Raw genomic sequence first — 15,664 nt, forward strand, 5'->3', positions numbered from 1 at the left:
TTGTTTGATCTTCCATCCCTCTTTAAGAAATCATTCTGATTTTATTCATTGGCTTTCAGCTCCATTATCTAAACCCAAGAAAGGCAGGCAGGACCCTGTAATTCTTTCTGCAAAGCCAGGAAATGATTCTCGGCGAGATGGTATTTAGACAGAGAAGGGAGCAGGGACACCAAGGTGGGGCACAAGGTGGGCAAGTCATCCTCAAACAGCCACCATCCTTTGCCTCTTAGCCCAGGAGAATACTCCAAGGTCTCCATGTTTGGTGGAAACACATGGGGAATTACACCCCTCTGGCCCTGGGCCCCAGCCTTGGGCAGTAAGGGGAGGAAATGCTGGTGCCAAGCCCCAGGCCCTGGGCAACTTCTCCCAGCGAGCCCCTGCCCAGAGTCACAGTCCAGCCTGAGAGTAGTCACCTCTGCAGTGTCACCCGCAGACATAGTGTGGCCCACGCTGCAGGGTCACCACTGTATCCCAGCACCTGCCTTCAGCCTTGCACAGAGCAAATGCTCAATCAACGTTGGTGAATGGATGAATGCAAGGCACAAAGACGGACCCAGGTCCCCTCCATCCCCACGGCCACTGCTTTAGTTCAGGCCACCACTGTCTCCCACCTGGACCACGGGAACAACTTCCACATGGCCCTCTGACCTCTGGCCTCTCCTCCACCCACCCTCCTCCTCGCCACCAGAGATATTTCCCCAAACTAAATTCCATCCTGACTCTCCCCTACTTGAAAAGAGAAGACATGTTTCTCTGCACTTCTTGGGCACCAGCAAACTCCCCAGTCTGGCTGCAGGCCCCTCTAAATCTGAGGACCATGGCCACCTTGGCTGCCCATCCTGCTGCTCTGTCTGAGGCCGCCATACCTCCCTCTAGTCCCTCCAGTTCCTCTCTGACCTGCTGCCTGAATCTGCTGGGCCTCGCCACACCCCAAGCTTTGGCAAGTTTGGTTCCTCTTCCCTGAAGCACTTTTGCCCTTCTTTACCCTCAGCAAACACCTAGTCATGCTGCAAAACTCAGCAGTGATGCTGCCTCCTCTGGGAAGCCTTCCCAACTTCTCCAGGCAGAGTCAGGTGCTCCCTTCTCTTGAGTCTTTTGTTCTCAGCTCTATTGGAGTTTATCGTGTTGTACTATGTTAAGTTTATCATGTTGTATTGTTCTGTTTCCAGAACAGCTGTTTCTGTCTGCCTCCTTTTCCCCATCACTGCTGGGAGTCGGAGTGGGAGAATGTGAATTCAGTGCCTCCTACTTGTCAAACACAGAGCTACATTCTTCATGTACATTTACTACTCATAATAACCCCCAAAAGGTGGATACTACTAGCCCCATCTTAAAGATGGGTAAACCAAGGCTCAGAGTAGTCAAGTAACTCACGCCACGTCACACAGCTGGTAAATAGGCATGTCTTTCCAACTTCATGCTCCTTCCCCTGCGCCACATGCCAAATAGTCTGTGACACAGAATCAACCGGGATGTATCTGCCCAGAGGCTGGCTGGCAGGATCAAAAAATGCAAACAAAGCAAAAGAGAGGACCCAGGAACGCTGTATGACTCCACCTAGACTCCAGCGCTCAGCAGGTCCTTCTCCTGACAGCGAAGTGTTAAAGAAACTGACTCATCAACACGGCGAGGCACTCGGGCATGGTGGGGTCCTGAGCCGCACGTGCCCGTACCATATCCCATCCCACCCCACCTCCCTGGGCCCTGCCTCCCTTGGTTTGGGGGTCTATTTCTCCACCTCCTTTGGGGCACTCTGTGACCAGCCATCTCCTGGCCACCCCTCTTTCTGCACCTCCACTGGGTCTGACGGCTCGAGAGTACGCATTTGGCTTGGAAGGAACGCAGCCTCCTGGAGGGCAAGCACCTAAAACCATCAAGTGGCAGCCGAGGGCCGTCCCTGGGCAGCCGTGCTGGGGGAGGGGGGTGGGCTCCTGGCCTCAGCTGCCCCTATTCAGGGCAAGAAGGGCCCCCACACTGCCCTGAAACCTTCCACCCAGCAGTGCTGTGCTGAGCACGTCCAGCCACGCCCTCACAGATTCCTGCCCATATGTCCCTCCCTGAGCCCCACTTCAGGGCGGGATCCCCTTCCCAGCTGCTCTAGGGGCCATGGGACTGCCGCCCAGATGGCGTCACAAGCTGAAGCTTTGCAGCTTCTCCCAGCTGTGCCCCCAGAGTAGGGCCAAGGAGCCCCACTGCTGCCGGCTCTCCTTCCCCTCCCCTCCTAGAAGAAGGAAAAGAACTGCAGACCTGGGCCTACGGAACCGAGGGGGCCACCGTCTAACTGACACCCTCTGCACCTGCTCCTCAGGCTGAAGCCAGCGGGGCAGCCCAGCACCCACTCTGCAGCAGCTCACATTCCGGAGGCTGAGCAGGAGCCAGGGGACCCATCGATGCCTCCGCGCGTCTCCCCGGCCGCTCAGCGGCTCAGCGTAGTTATGCTCAGTCTGCCCTGGACCCAGTGGGACTTAGAGGCAAGAGAACAATGGAAACTTGACCTGCGTAACCAAGGAATGATGCCACGAGAGCCCAGTTTGGTCAGCGCAGAGTCTAATCCACAGAGACCCTCAGCCCAACAACCCAGCCCCTTTCCCTGGTGAGGCAGAGAGGCTCATCCGCACCCCGCCTACAAGGCAAAGTGCCGCGCTGGGGAGCAGGCTGGCGAACTGGCTCCAGAGCGAAGATGCATCATGTTTTCCAAAGGGCTGACTTCTCTAACTCGGGTGGAGGGAATGGGGAGGTTTCTGCCCTTCCCCTCCTGCGCAGGAAAAACTCTCGGGTCTTGGATTAGTGTTGACAGAGGGAAGGGAGCAATTTGGGGCAGCTGCCCAGAGCGGGTGGGGCCGGGACTGTGGGGGCACCTCACAGGAAAGCCTGAAGAGCCAACACCACAGCCGCCACAGGCTGCAGCTCAGGGCAGCCATTTCTCAAGGGGTGTCTCCTGGGCCTCCTGCCCAGCACCGGGGATCCGGCTTCCTCCCTGCAAGAAGCTCAGCTGCTTCTCCCATCCCGTTTCTCCCGGGTCTATCCAGACAGCCCTTGGCCAGGTTTCCAAGTCACCAATTCCTAGGGGACAGCTGTCCGCAGCAGGGAGAGGCCAACTCTGAACAGAGACGACCCACACCCACTCAGCTCATGTCCAACCCACCAGGCTCTTTGCCACAAGCTCTCAGAGGTCAGCTGTGGCTGCCTTGGTGAGGTGAGGGCTTTCAACCTGTATTCCTGGGAATTCTTATTGTCAGACCCCTCGCCTGGCTTCAGCCTCGTACAGCTCTCCAAAGAGCTGACAGCTCTGGAAAAGTCAGGGTGACCTGCTGACCCCACAAGGCCTCAGGAGGGCTATGCTGGAGGGGAAAGGAAGGCCCATCAGAAGCGTGGTCACTGCAGCAATGGTATCCCTCCCAGGCAGGGTTAGGAGGCAGAGACTTGAAGCTCTCTCTCCTTCCCGGAACCTCGCTTTTCTCCCTCTCAAAGTCACATCTGTTCTCCCCAAGGCCTATGGCCTAATGGTTACCAATGAGAGTGGGGGGAGGGGAGTGTGAAAACTCCTGGAGAAAAGCCATTTGCACTGGAAATGTGGGATTGTGTCATCGTTTCCACAGCAGCCATGAGAAGCAGGAAGAGGCAGCAGGAAGTCACCCAGCATGTTTGCAAGAACAGAGCATCTGTCGATTCTGTAATAAGATGTGCCGTGGGCTTTCTTTGTCAATACACCAGGTCTCACTGCCTCGCTGCTCCCCTCCAAGCCCAAAGAGAGAAGACAAAGCCACAGATGTGGCGGGCACTGCAGCTGCCTGCGCATAACACCCAGAAGGCACGCTGGCTCCAACAGGCGATGCCCGGCTGGTGGCAGGAACCCATGGAAGACATATTTCCAAATCAAGAGTCCAACCAGGACCTCAAATTCTGGCCCAGGGCTGGGCATGGTGGCTCACGCCTGTAATCCCAGCACTTTGGGAGGCTGAGGCAGTCGGATCACCTGAGGTCAGGAGTTCGAGACCAGCCTGGCCAACACGGTGAAACCCCATCTCTACTAAAAATACAAAAATTAGCCAGGCATGGTGGCGGGTGCCTATAATCCCAGCTACTCGGGAGGCTGAGGCAGGAGAATTGCTTAAACCCGGGAGGCGGAAGGTGCAGTGAGAAGAGATCAGGCCACTGCACTCCAGCCTGGGCTGTAAGAGTGAAACTCTGCCTTAAAAAAAAAAAAAAAAAAATTCAGGCTCAGCCTGGGTGAATAACGACTTCCATTTCAGTGAAATGAAATGTTCAACCTTACATTTTTGAAACTTGCTTTGAAAACCTCCAGGAACTCATCCAAAGGGAAAAAAACACGGTTTATTGGATCCCTGGATCCAGGCCATGGCCCCATGGTTGAAAGCAGCTGTGGAGAGTCGAAGTGGAGAGTACACTGAAGGTTATGGAACCACAGCTGTCAGGGAGCCCCAGGAAAAGGGGGCCTCAGTCCTAAAACCACTCCTGTCTTGGCAGGCAGCTAGCCAGGTCTTTAACAATGCAGATCTGATCGTATCACCGTACCGCCTGGGCGCTTCTGGACGCTCTTAAAAGAAAGCCCAAGGAGCCCATGACCAAAGCTGCTACAATCGGAGCAATGAAATAACGTAGTATTGGATTATAACCCAAAGAATAAAATGAACATCCAGGAGTCCACGCAGATATAAATACATGATTGAATCAATTAATAAATGAAGGAGAAGAGACAAATCTCCTGTGCAGAAAAACTCTAAATAATTTCTGTAGATGTTCTGTCCCAACAGAGGAGGAGCACAACTCTCCACCCCTTAAATGTGCACAGAGTGACTTCCTTCCACAGACTACAGTACTGAAAGGGGGGAAAAAAGGAACTTGGCGGGGTGCAGTGGCTCATGCCTGTAATCCCAGCACTGTGGGAGGTCAAGGCGGGCGGGTCACTTGAGGTCAGAAGTTCAAGACCAGCCTGGCCAACATGGTGAAACCTTGACTCCACTAAAAATACAAAAATTAGCCAGGCGTAGTGGCAGGAGCCTGTAATCCCAGCTACTCAGGAGGCTGAGGCAGGAGAATAGCTTGAGCCTCTGGGGTGGAGGTTGCAGTGAGTGGAGATGGCACCACTGCACTCCAGCCTGGGTGACAGAGTGAGACTCTGTCTCAAAAAAAAAAAGTAACTTTACAGTGGAGACAGTCAACAAACATGACCTCAGCCAAGCAACTGAGGTCAATGTCCGCAGTGATATGTCATGTTGATGGTATGTACCCTTGATAGGATGTGATGAAAATGACACTTGATCTCTGTTCTTCCTCCCAAAACCCACAGGCCCAGCCCAATCATGAGAAAAGCATCAGACAAATTCCAATAGTGGGGCATCCTACTTAAATACCCAACCAGAACTCCTTAAAACTGTTAAGGTCATCAAAAACAAGACAAGTCTAAGAAGAAACTGCCACAGCCAAGAGGCACCTACAGAAACAAAATGGAAATGTGGTTTCCTGGATGGGATCCTGGAACAGAAAAAGGACATTAGGGAAAAACTAAGAAAACGTGAATCAACTATTATGTTAGTCCATTTTCTGTTGCTTATAGCAGAATACCTGAAACTAGATAACTTATAAAGAAAAGTAGTTGTTTTCTTACAGTTATGGAGTCTGAGAAGTCAAAGGTCAAGGGGCTGCATCTGGTGAGGGCCTTCTTGCTGGTGGGGACACTGCAGAGTCCAGAGGTGGTTCAGGGCATCCTATAACAAGGGGGCTGAGTACGCTAGCTCAGGTCTTTTTTCCTCTTCTTATAAAGCCACCAGTCCCACTTCCATGATATCCCAGCAATCCATTAATTCATGAATGGATTAGCCCATTCATGAGTGCAGAGCCACATAACCCAATCACCTCTTAAAGGCCTCAACTCTCAATACTGCCAGATTGGGGGTTAAGTTTCAGCATGAGTTTTGGAGGCAAGAAATACTCAAACCATAGCAACTATAGACTTCAGTTATTATAATAAAGATGTATCAATATATCAATAACTTTTTTTTTTGAGATGGACCACAGGGTCCATGCACATGCTGTTTCTCCCCAGCAATATCTATTCTCTTCCCAGTATCTTCAGCAACCTCCAGCCCAGCCCACGCATAACCCACTCAGCTTAAGCTCTCAGTCGCTTCCCTGGGAAGCCATCCTCAGCTACCCAGACTAAGTGAGGTTGTGGGTCACATCCATCCAGGGTGCTGCACTTCTCCCCAAGTAACTGATTGCTCCGTCTCTATCTTCCAGCATTGGATGCTCCTCGAGGGCAGGATGGTGCCTGTCTTCCAGACCTCTGTGTCCTGTCCCTAGCACAGTGATTGGCCCAGAGTAATCCCAAGTTCATGTTGCTGAATGCTCAGATGTGTAAATGAATGAGATTCAGAAGCAACCCACACAATGGGCTCCAGGGCTAAAGGTGAGATCACCCAGTGTGCCCGCTATGACAGGTTGAGAGCCATGAGCCCATATGACCTCAGGAAAGAAAGACATAGAGCAAATGGGTACCATTTGTGTCTGCTGGTGCCAGGAGGCACCAGAGATGCTCTCTGACCCTAAGACATCAGCAAAAGGTCTGGAGGTTGAAATTTTTATTTTAGATTTCATCAAAAATCTACTCTAGCCCTTGGATAAGTTCTTTTAAAAAAAAAATGAGGTATAACTTACATACCAAAAAATAGTAAAATTCACTCTTTTTAGGTATATAGTTCCGCAAATTTTACAGAACATTTCCATCACCCCCACAAAGATCTCTTCATGCCCATTTGTAGTCAATACAAATCCCAGCCCCCAGTGCCCACTGATCTGTTTTCCATTCCTTATTGTTTTTCCTTTTCCAGACTCTCATCTAGACTGAATCATGTAGAATGTAGCCTTTTGAGTCCAGCCTTTCTCACTTAGCCTAATGCATTTGAGATTCATCAATTTAGTTGCATGAATCAATAGCTTGTTCCTTTTTATGGGTGAGTGATATTCCTTGGCATAGATATACCACAATTTGTTGATCCTTTCACCAGTAGATAGATATCTGGGTTGTTTCAAATTTGGGGCAATTATGAAGAATACATGCATACAAGTTTTTAGGTAGACATATATTTTCATCGTCCATAGGTAAATATCTAAAAATGGGATTGCTGGGTCATATTGTGGGTTTATGTTTACCTTTATACGAAACTGAAGGGCAGAATATTTGAGAAGAGTAATTGTATTTCTTTCTCCAACACGTTTTGGTTGTGCACTTACTATGTCCAAGGCAAACCAAGAGTGTTTCCCCAAACACCTGGGGACGTTCCTGCTACCCAACCTCTGCTTGTGCTATCTTACCAGCAGAAAAGCAGACCTCCCATACATTTCCCTGTCCTTGGGCCCAGAATTATGGTAGACCAGGCACTGCGGTGGATCCAAGAGGGGTGGAACAAACGTTCCTGCTCTGCCAACAACAATCTGAAGGATGGTAAGTCCCTCTGGGACTCAGGACCAACAGAGCTGCAGGGAGATGCCAGGAGATACAGGACAGAGAACAGTTTAATGGTCTGGGCGGCATCATCCAGATAAGGCAGACTCTGGCTCAGCTCTGGGCCCACCCTACTATTACCCGGTATTCTAGAATATCATCTGCATGTGGTAATGTTCCCTTCCTCTGATTTCTCTACTACTTCCGGACACTCTGGTTTGGCAGCTGGTTGTCTACGCTTTGGGCATCCCTTATATTCTTGCCCTCTACCATGGCTTAGCTTTCAGCACTGTGTGCTTCCCAGCCAGCAGGAGCTCCCTAAGGACCGAGGCCTGCCATTCTCAGCACACCCAGATGCATTTGGCTCTCTACAAAATACTGTCCAAGAATGCTCTTTAGGAGGCTTTAATGATTTATAATCAAAACCAACTGCTTGCATGGAAACAGGAGTTCCAAATACTTGCTCTAATCATTAACTTTATGTGTCAACTTGGCAGGCCCACTGAACCCAGATATTTGATCCAACCTGTCTCAATTTCACTGTGGAGATATTTTTTAGATGAGATTAATATTGAAATCAGTAGATTTTGAGTAAAGCTGATTACCTCCCATAATGTGGGTGGACCTCATCCCATCAGTTGAAGGCCTTAAAGGAAAAGGACTGACCTCCCCCAAGGAAAAGGGAATTCTGCCAGCAGATGGCCTTGGGACTCTGCTACATCAACTCTTCCCTACTCTCCAGCCTGCCAGCCTACCCTGCATTATTTCAGACTTGCAAGCCCCCACAATCACATGAGCCAATCCCTTAAATAAATCCCTCTCTCTGTAAATACATATACATATAAATACATGCACATATAGACCATCCATCCATCTATCCATCCATCCTGTTGGCTCTGTTTCTCTGCAGAACCCTAACGCACTCGCTCACACCATGCTTCCCACCGTGACATGAGGAGCAGGTGGGCAAGGGTAAACCTGAGATCGGCTACGGCCCAAAGGGTCAGAGACATGGTCTCACAGGGCCAAACAGTCACTGCCTTGTTACCATCCTAAATGCGGCTCACCCCAAGACCTAGGGGGCAGACACCAGGCCCCTGCTCTCAGGGGGCAGCTGCTGCGGAGGGGGGCTGCGCAATACCTGCTGAGGTCCTTGGCTGGATCTGGGCAGGAGGGAGTGGAAGCTTCTACTCCGTCACCAGCTGGGGCAGAAGGCGAAGCTATGTGTTCTGCAGCCGAGGAAGCAAGACCCGCACGGGCAGCAGCTGGGCAGATGCTAAGGACACAATGAGGGAATTATTCCACATGGGGCTGGGCTCATTAATGGCACATTCATCAGGCCCCATTCACCCCACCCAACCCACCCGCCCACACATGGAATGGACTCTTTAAATCCCAGCACTCGGCTCCCCGGCTTCCCCACCCAGGCCTCCACTTCTGCACAGCAGGGCCTGTGGCTGCAAGGAAGCGGCTCCCAGGCCAGACCCTTAAGCTCCTCCCTTTTAAGCTCCTGTAGAACGGGGTTGCTTTAACAGAGGCAGCTCAGGTGTCCGGGACACACTATGTGAGTTTTCTCCTTTGATTTTTGTTTAGAGGAGAAGATTTTTTTAATGATGATTTCTATTCGTTTTTGATAGTCAATGAAACTCTATGAGGTGAGAACTAAAATACAACTTTACAAATTCCCCAGGCTTTGCCCGCAAATCCCAAGGCTGAGAAAAATCCAGGGGAAAAGGCTGATGGGTAATTCGGGAACCTGCCCCGGGGCCAGTTGGGCCACCCGTGTCCTGGGGGAGGAATGAGTTTCAGAGCCGGAGTGTGGCCCTCGGGTAGGGAACGAGTGCCCCCTGCTGGAGAGCCAGGGAACCACAGAGTGCGGGGCCTCCGGGGGTAGCACTAGAGACCACTCCCCACAAAAGCCAAAAGGCGCAGGCTTGCAGTGAAGAAGAGGTTCTGATTTTCCCCGCTGGCAAAAAGCAAGGCTAGCAATGGCCTCCACAGACTAAAGCCTGGGAACAGCTTTCAGGGTGGTGCCCTCCCAGCCTCTCCAGCCATCCCTGCTCCGGTCCACAGCAGGACTGGCCAGGCTGAAGGTGTCTTGGAGTAGCCAAGCTGGAATACAAGACTCAGCACAGAGGGCCTGAAAGCCAGCCTGAGGTGGTAGCCGGGGTTTGTGGCGTCGCAGCCCTTGCAGTGAGGGATCACTGCTTCCCTCTGGGGTAAACACCTCCAGGAAGCTCCCAGATTGCAGGAGTCCAGGGTGCGTGGGCCTCTGGGCTGCTATGTCTGCTCACTCCATCTCCTCGAGGTCCACCTGAGAGGCTAGCACCCTGGTCTGAAGGGCAGCTGCCATAGGCGCCCACACTGCACACTGGACAGAGGACTCAGTCTTGCCCATAAGTCTGGTCACAGCTTAGCAGATTATGCAGGTCCAGCAGGCACTTCCCAGCCCCTCACCGCCCTGGCCTCAGAGCTCCATGAGGACAGGGGCCACATGTGCCACATCCACCCCAGGATCCCAACCCTGGGCCAGGCCGCCCACAGCAGGCAGAGGGGATGCTGCCAAGTGTCCAACTGGCTGCAACCAAGTGTGGGAGCAGAGCCAGGGCTGGAACCAACGCTGCCTGCTCCCTCGGGGCTCCACAGAGAAAAACAGAGCCCAAGGAATAACGACCTAGGAAAGCCCAGAGCAGACCAATCCACGGGGGAACAAAAATTACAAGTGCTTGGAGGAAACCCAGCAAAAGAGCAAAGTGGATTTCCAGATGGAGTGACTGGCCTCCTTTGTCAAATTATTATTTGCAACAATTTGGGCAATGGCTACAATTGATTATTTTGTAAAAGAATGACTCAAAATGAATAATGCAAACTACCAGAGGCGTTTAAGCTCCTTAAGAGAGCTATTTTGCACTTTGGAGGCCGACATGTACTCATAATCGGCAAATGGACCACTTACAAACACAAACTACTAGTCTAACTTCGCTTTCTCAAGAAATTACACTGGTGTGCTCCTCCCTCCACCACACACATCTCACCAAGATTTTACTTCGTTTAATGCAAATTGAGGAAAGGTGGTATTGTTTGTGGTTCTGTGATTTAAGGGTACTGTTTATCAAACTGCAAGGAAGGATCTCTGTCTTAGAAAACGGTGGCAGCGGGAGGGGGAGATGCTACCTTAGATCTGTGGCCCACTGCTAATCACAGCAAAGCCAGCTCTGTGACAGCTGACAGCTCTGGGATCTGATGCAGATGCCCAAGGCTACACCTGCCCCATCTCTGAGAACATCCTGGGGCAGCACAACCAAGGCTCACTCACCAAGCTCCCCCGCCTGCCCTTAACACTCACAGCTGCTCCTGTTCCCGAGGGGCCACCTGGCTGCTCCCTCTTCCCTTCCTTCTGTTGGTCCCAACTGCCATGGCCACACCCTTCCTGCGCTGGCTGGGTCCCATTAGCCAAAGGCATCAAACAAGTGTGACTCAACAGCTCATTTAAGAAAGGCGCCCCCCTCCTTCCACCGCCTGTTGGCTCATACCCAGGGGCCGAGGAGGTCAGGCTCCCACCAGGAAACACTCAGTGACTCACCATCCAAGCCCAAGCGCTAACACATGGGCCCTCACAGATTCCTCCTGGGCCCAACAGAACTTCTCCTCTTCCCTCCTGACCCTGCTTCTCCTCCTCCCCCAATTTTCCCAGCGTGGTAGTGGCACCATCAGCCCGCCAGGCCCTGGCACTGACTTCCAGTTCTCTCATTCCCATGCCCCTCATCACCCCTTCCTGCTGAGTCACCTCCTTCTCCTTCTGGAAGCTGCCCTCTCTGAGCAGGACTCCTGGGCTATCCTGCTGTGCCTGCTTTCCGTTTTGTCCCCTCAGATCCAAGGCCCCACAGCCACCAGAATGACCCAACTCAAGTTCTCATCAGGTCCTTCCACTGACTAAAGCCCTCCCTGGCTTTCCACGGCATTCGGAAGCTGGTCCTCCAGGAGCCTAGTCAAGGTCCCTTGAACTCCCCCTGAGCTGCCAGAGGGCAATGTTGCTCAAGCAAAGCGAGTAAGCAGGTGGCGGCAGCCGGCAGCCAGTTCCTCACCAACAACCCCAGTCAGCTCCCGTCTGCGTTCAAGCCTCCCGTGACCAGCAGTGACTCCTCTTAAAGACATTGTTCTCAGGAAGTCGGGCCCTGAACGAACGCCCAGAACCAATCCCAGGCCTTTGCAGAACCTTCCAGACAGCTGCCAAACCAGCCCAGAGACAGCAGGGCACTGATATGGGGTCCGCACGTTCCGTGGTCTCATTCCACCTGCTAGAGTTATCTTGCTGTCTTCCTCCGGCAGGAAGCTAGCCTGGGGCTAAACGTCTGGGATGCCTTTTTCCATTTAAGGAGTTAATCAGCGTTTTCCAAACCTTATTGGAATAACGAAGAAGCTGAATTCAAATTCATGTAGAGTGTTTATATTTTTGGAAGAGGAAGGATATGTTGATTTAAATTCAACCTGCTATTTCTTTTTGTTTAGGACAGAGCTGACAGCTTTTAGCAGGCAGCCATGACTTATTGATCAAGGCGTTCTTTCCTGCTAAGCCCAGCTGGACAAGACCTCAGCATCCATCTCAACACAGATCCCTAGAGAACCACTACCATTGGATCAGAGACGATGGATCCGAAGAGTTTGCTGTCCCTGAGTTAGCACCTTGCTAAGGTCCTGACAAACAACTGGTCCCACTGCCCATTCGGCTGCAGTCTCCAGCCACACACACGGCTCCAGGGCTCACACTCAGCCCGACAGCCCTGCAGATCCGGCTGCAGTGAGACACCGTCAGCGGCTGTTGTCCTTTGATTCCCTGCTCAGGGCTTTTGAGTCCTGCTAGGCAGATCTCTCACTGAACTGATAGCAAATTTCATTTCAGAGATTGGCTGGAGCTGCCAAATTAAGCCCTTGTGCAAGGACAAACACCAGAGTGGCCCAGGCTGTCATGGGAGGGTGATAACAGCCCCCAAGGTGCAGGCCGAACACAACAGTCCTGTTGGCCAGATGGGCGACAGCATCTTATCTCCCATTTCACATCACCATCTGGAAGGCACTTAGCACAACAGCCCTTCCTCCCAGGCCTCTTGATTTTCTTCTTCCCGAATCCCCAAGTGCACGTGATCACATAACAGGGCAAGCGTTAAGGCCGAAGACTCAGGTCATGCTGAAGGTGAGATGCAAAGTGCAAAAAGGAAAGTGCTGTGAAATTGTGGGTTTGGAAAGCCAGGCTTGGCTGATACAAATGCTGGACAGCCAGTCCCACGGAGGCCTGGGACTTGATAAAATGAGACACAGCAATGGGAGACAGAACAGGCATCTCTCAGAGGCAGCCACTGAAAAGCCCCAAAGCCAAAATCAGAAGGTGCTGAGAGGTGCTAGTGAATTGGCTGGAAGCTTCGAGGCAGGCACATCCAGATATTTCTGGTCACTGGTGAGATCCACCGGCATTCGAGCACCAGCCAGTTCACGTGAGAGCGTGAGCAGCCCCAAACAAGCTGATCTGCAGATTTCCAGCGAGCGCTGGGCTCCTGCACAGATAACCCTGAACTGGCTAGTCAGCTCTTCCCCGGCACACGTCTATCCACTTTACCTACACAGAGTGAGCCCGTGCTCAGAGGAGGGATGCTATTTTCAAATTTGGCCCAAGCAAAACTTAAGCAGGAAGGAAAATATTCACCAAGGGAAAAGTGATAAACACCATCCCAAAACCATAGGCGAGGCTTTGGTCTGGCTTGGATCGTCCAGGTTATGAATCCCCATGCCTGGTCATCACCAGCAGCTCTGTGGGCCCAGGGGCAAGCCTTCCTTATGTCCTGAGCTCTCTGGGGATGAGTCCTAGTTTACAGAGGCTACGGGGTGGAGACACAAGGGATAAAAGGAGACTGATCTTGGATATCCAAGATTATTTATTCAGAAAGTCAAAAATCTGCCTATACAGATAAAGCAGCTCAAGAAGCATGAAAAACCAAAACAAGAACAGAATCTTGGGTTAGTGTGAACCATATGAAATTCTCAATATTTGACACTTGCCAATGTGGCAGTTCATGTGGTTCAGCCCAACAGCAGCCAGCCAGACACTGGAAACTCAAAGGCTCTGAAGAAATGTAAAGGTGCACCCCAATTTACTCAGCAAGCTGGGTGCCGGCTTCACAAATTTGATTCATGAATGTCAAAGTACCTTCTCAAGGGTACAAAGGAATTCTGTTATTCGGAGAAGACGTTTGGGAGATCCATTTTCTAAATTAAAAACAATTCCTCCACTTTATCATTCAGTTTTTGTTTGTTTGTTTATTTTTTGAGACTGAGTTTCATTCTTATCGCCCAGGCTACAGTGCAATGGCACGATCTCAGCTCACTGCAACTTCTGCCTTCCAGGTTCAAGCGATTTTCTTGCCTCAGCCTCCCAAGTAGCTGGAATCACAGATGCCTGCCACCACACCCAGCTAATTTTTTTATATTTTTAGTAGACACAAGATTTTGCCATGTTGGCCAGGCTGGTCTCAAACTCCTGACCTCAGGTGATCCCTGCCTTGGCCTCTCAAAGCGTTGGGATTACAGGCGTGAGCCACCGCGCCCAACCTATCATTCAGTTTTTAATAAGGCACCTGCTTAAATAAAGGTTCAACTAACCTTTGTGAGGTGGTTGAACTCACTTATGCATACCCATAGAAGGAAGACAAAAACATCTTATTGTGCAATCAGAAAAAAAAATAAACTAGTTGAAAGGCCAGGGAATTCATACTGACTATAGCTTTTATTTCTTCTCTTGCTTCCAAATCATGAGTTTATTTTATGTTTTTTTTCTGACTGCACAATAAGATTGTCCAGCAAGTGCCTGGACAACACTGCCTTCACCTGGTGGTTCTCCAAGGATTGGAAATGCAGGTGTGGGCCCCTTCCAGCACCCCCTCAATCAGACTCTGGGAAGGGGGCAGCAATCTGGGTTGTCAGCAGGTGATTCTGACACACACTGAAGTCTCACCCACAGACACGAGTCCGGTGAGTAATTTTTCAACGGTGTGGATGGGAGTCCTCAAGTTCTCAGGGGACCTCTCTGCGTGGATTCTTGACTGTGGGAAAAACACAGGAGGCTCTTGGATTTGCCCCATTTCACTGCTTAATACATAGTGGTACAGCAGCTGGAAGGTTTCATTGGAAAAACCATTCTGCTTTTTTTTAGATGGGCCTCACTGTGTCAACCAGGCTCTCAGCCTGGTCTCAGTTCACTGCAACCTCCACCTCCTGGGCTCAAGCAATCCTCCCACCCCAGCCTCCCGAGTAGCTGGGACTACAGGCATGTACCACCACACCCGGCTAATTTTTGTAGAGGCAGGGTTACCCAGGCTCATTCTGCTTTTTTTTTTTTTTTAAATGAAAATACTGAACAGATGAGAGTACAAGTGGCCATAGGCAATGTGGTCATTTGTACAAAGTTCTAGAAGATCTGGGCCCAGCTTTCTGTGTCATCCAGGGTTAGCTCAACCCCCGAAGCAGCTTCACAGCTCTTCCCTGAGGAAAGAAGCAAATTTTGATGCCCTCCAGTGGCATTAACAATAGAGAACGCAGTGGCAGGCGCCTGTAGTCCCAGCTACTCAGGAGGCTGAGGCAGGAGAATGGAGTGAACCCAGGAGGCGGAGCTTGCACTGAGCCGAGGTCGCGCCACTGCACTCCAAGCCTGGGCAACAGAGCGAGACTCCATCTCAAAAAACAAAAAACAAAAAAAAACAAAAAAAAAAACAATAGAGAAAGGGTGCATCAAAATCCCTTTCATTTTATTTGAGAAATACCTTAGAGATAGAGGTGCCTTCTCCTTTTTCTGCTACTCAGGAAAAAAAGAGCTCTTGAAACTAGAGGGCAGGGCACCAAAGAATTAGCAGGCAACAGGGAAGGAGGAGTGAGGCTTGCTCTCTGTTTTTCTCTCAGCTGGCTTAAAGCAAATGCTCCAGCCCTACTTTTTTTTTTTAATTTTTTTTAATTAATTAAAAAAAATTCTGCCGGGTGCAGTGGCTCACGCCTGTAATCCCAGCACTTTGGGAGGCCAAGGCAGGCAGATCACCTGAGATCAGGAGTTCGAGACTAGTCTGGCCATCATGGCAAAACACCATCTATACTAAAAATACAAAAATTAGCCAGACATGGTGGCACACGCCTGTAATCCCAGCTACTCAGGAGGCTGAG

General features: G+C 50.9%; 1 protein-coding gene across 1 annotated transcript in view; it reads right to left on the reverse strand.

The window, feature by feature from the left end:
- The window catches only part of TACC2 (transforming acidic coiled-coil containing protein 2), a 262,528-nt gene that overhangs the window by 99,824 nt on the left and 147,040 nt on the right, over window positions 1–15,664 (reverse strand). Inside the window, exon 7 of the mRNA XM_030806086.1 lies at window positions 8,607–8,741. Coding sequence (XP_030661946.1) covers window positions 8,607–8,741 — 135 coding nt within the window. The remainder of the gene's footprint in view (window positions 1–8,606; window positions 8,742–15,664) is intronic.

The sequence above is a fragment of the Nomascus leucogenys genome, chromosome 3 (genome assembly GCF_006542625.1).
Source record: "Nomascus leucogenys isolate Asia chromosome 3, Asia_NLE_v1, whole genome shotgun sequence".
Lineage (NCBI taxonomy): Eukaryota > Metazoa > Chordata > Mammalia > Primates > Hylobatidae > Nomascus > Nomascus leucogenys.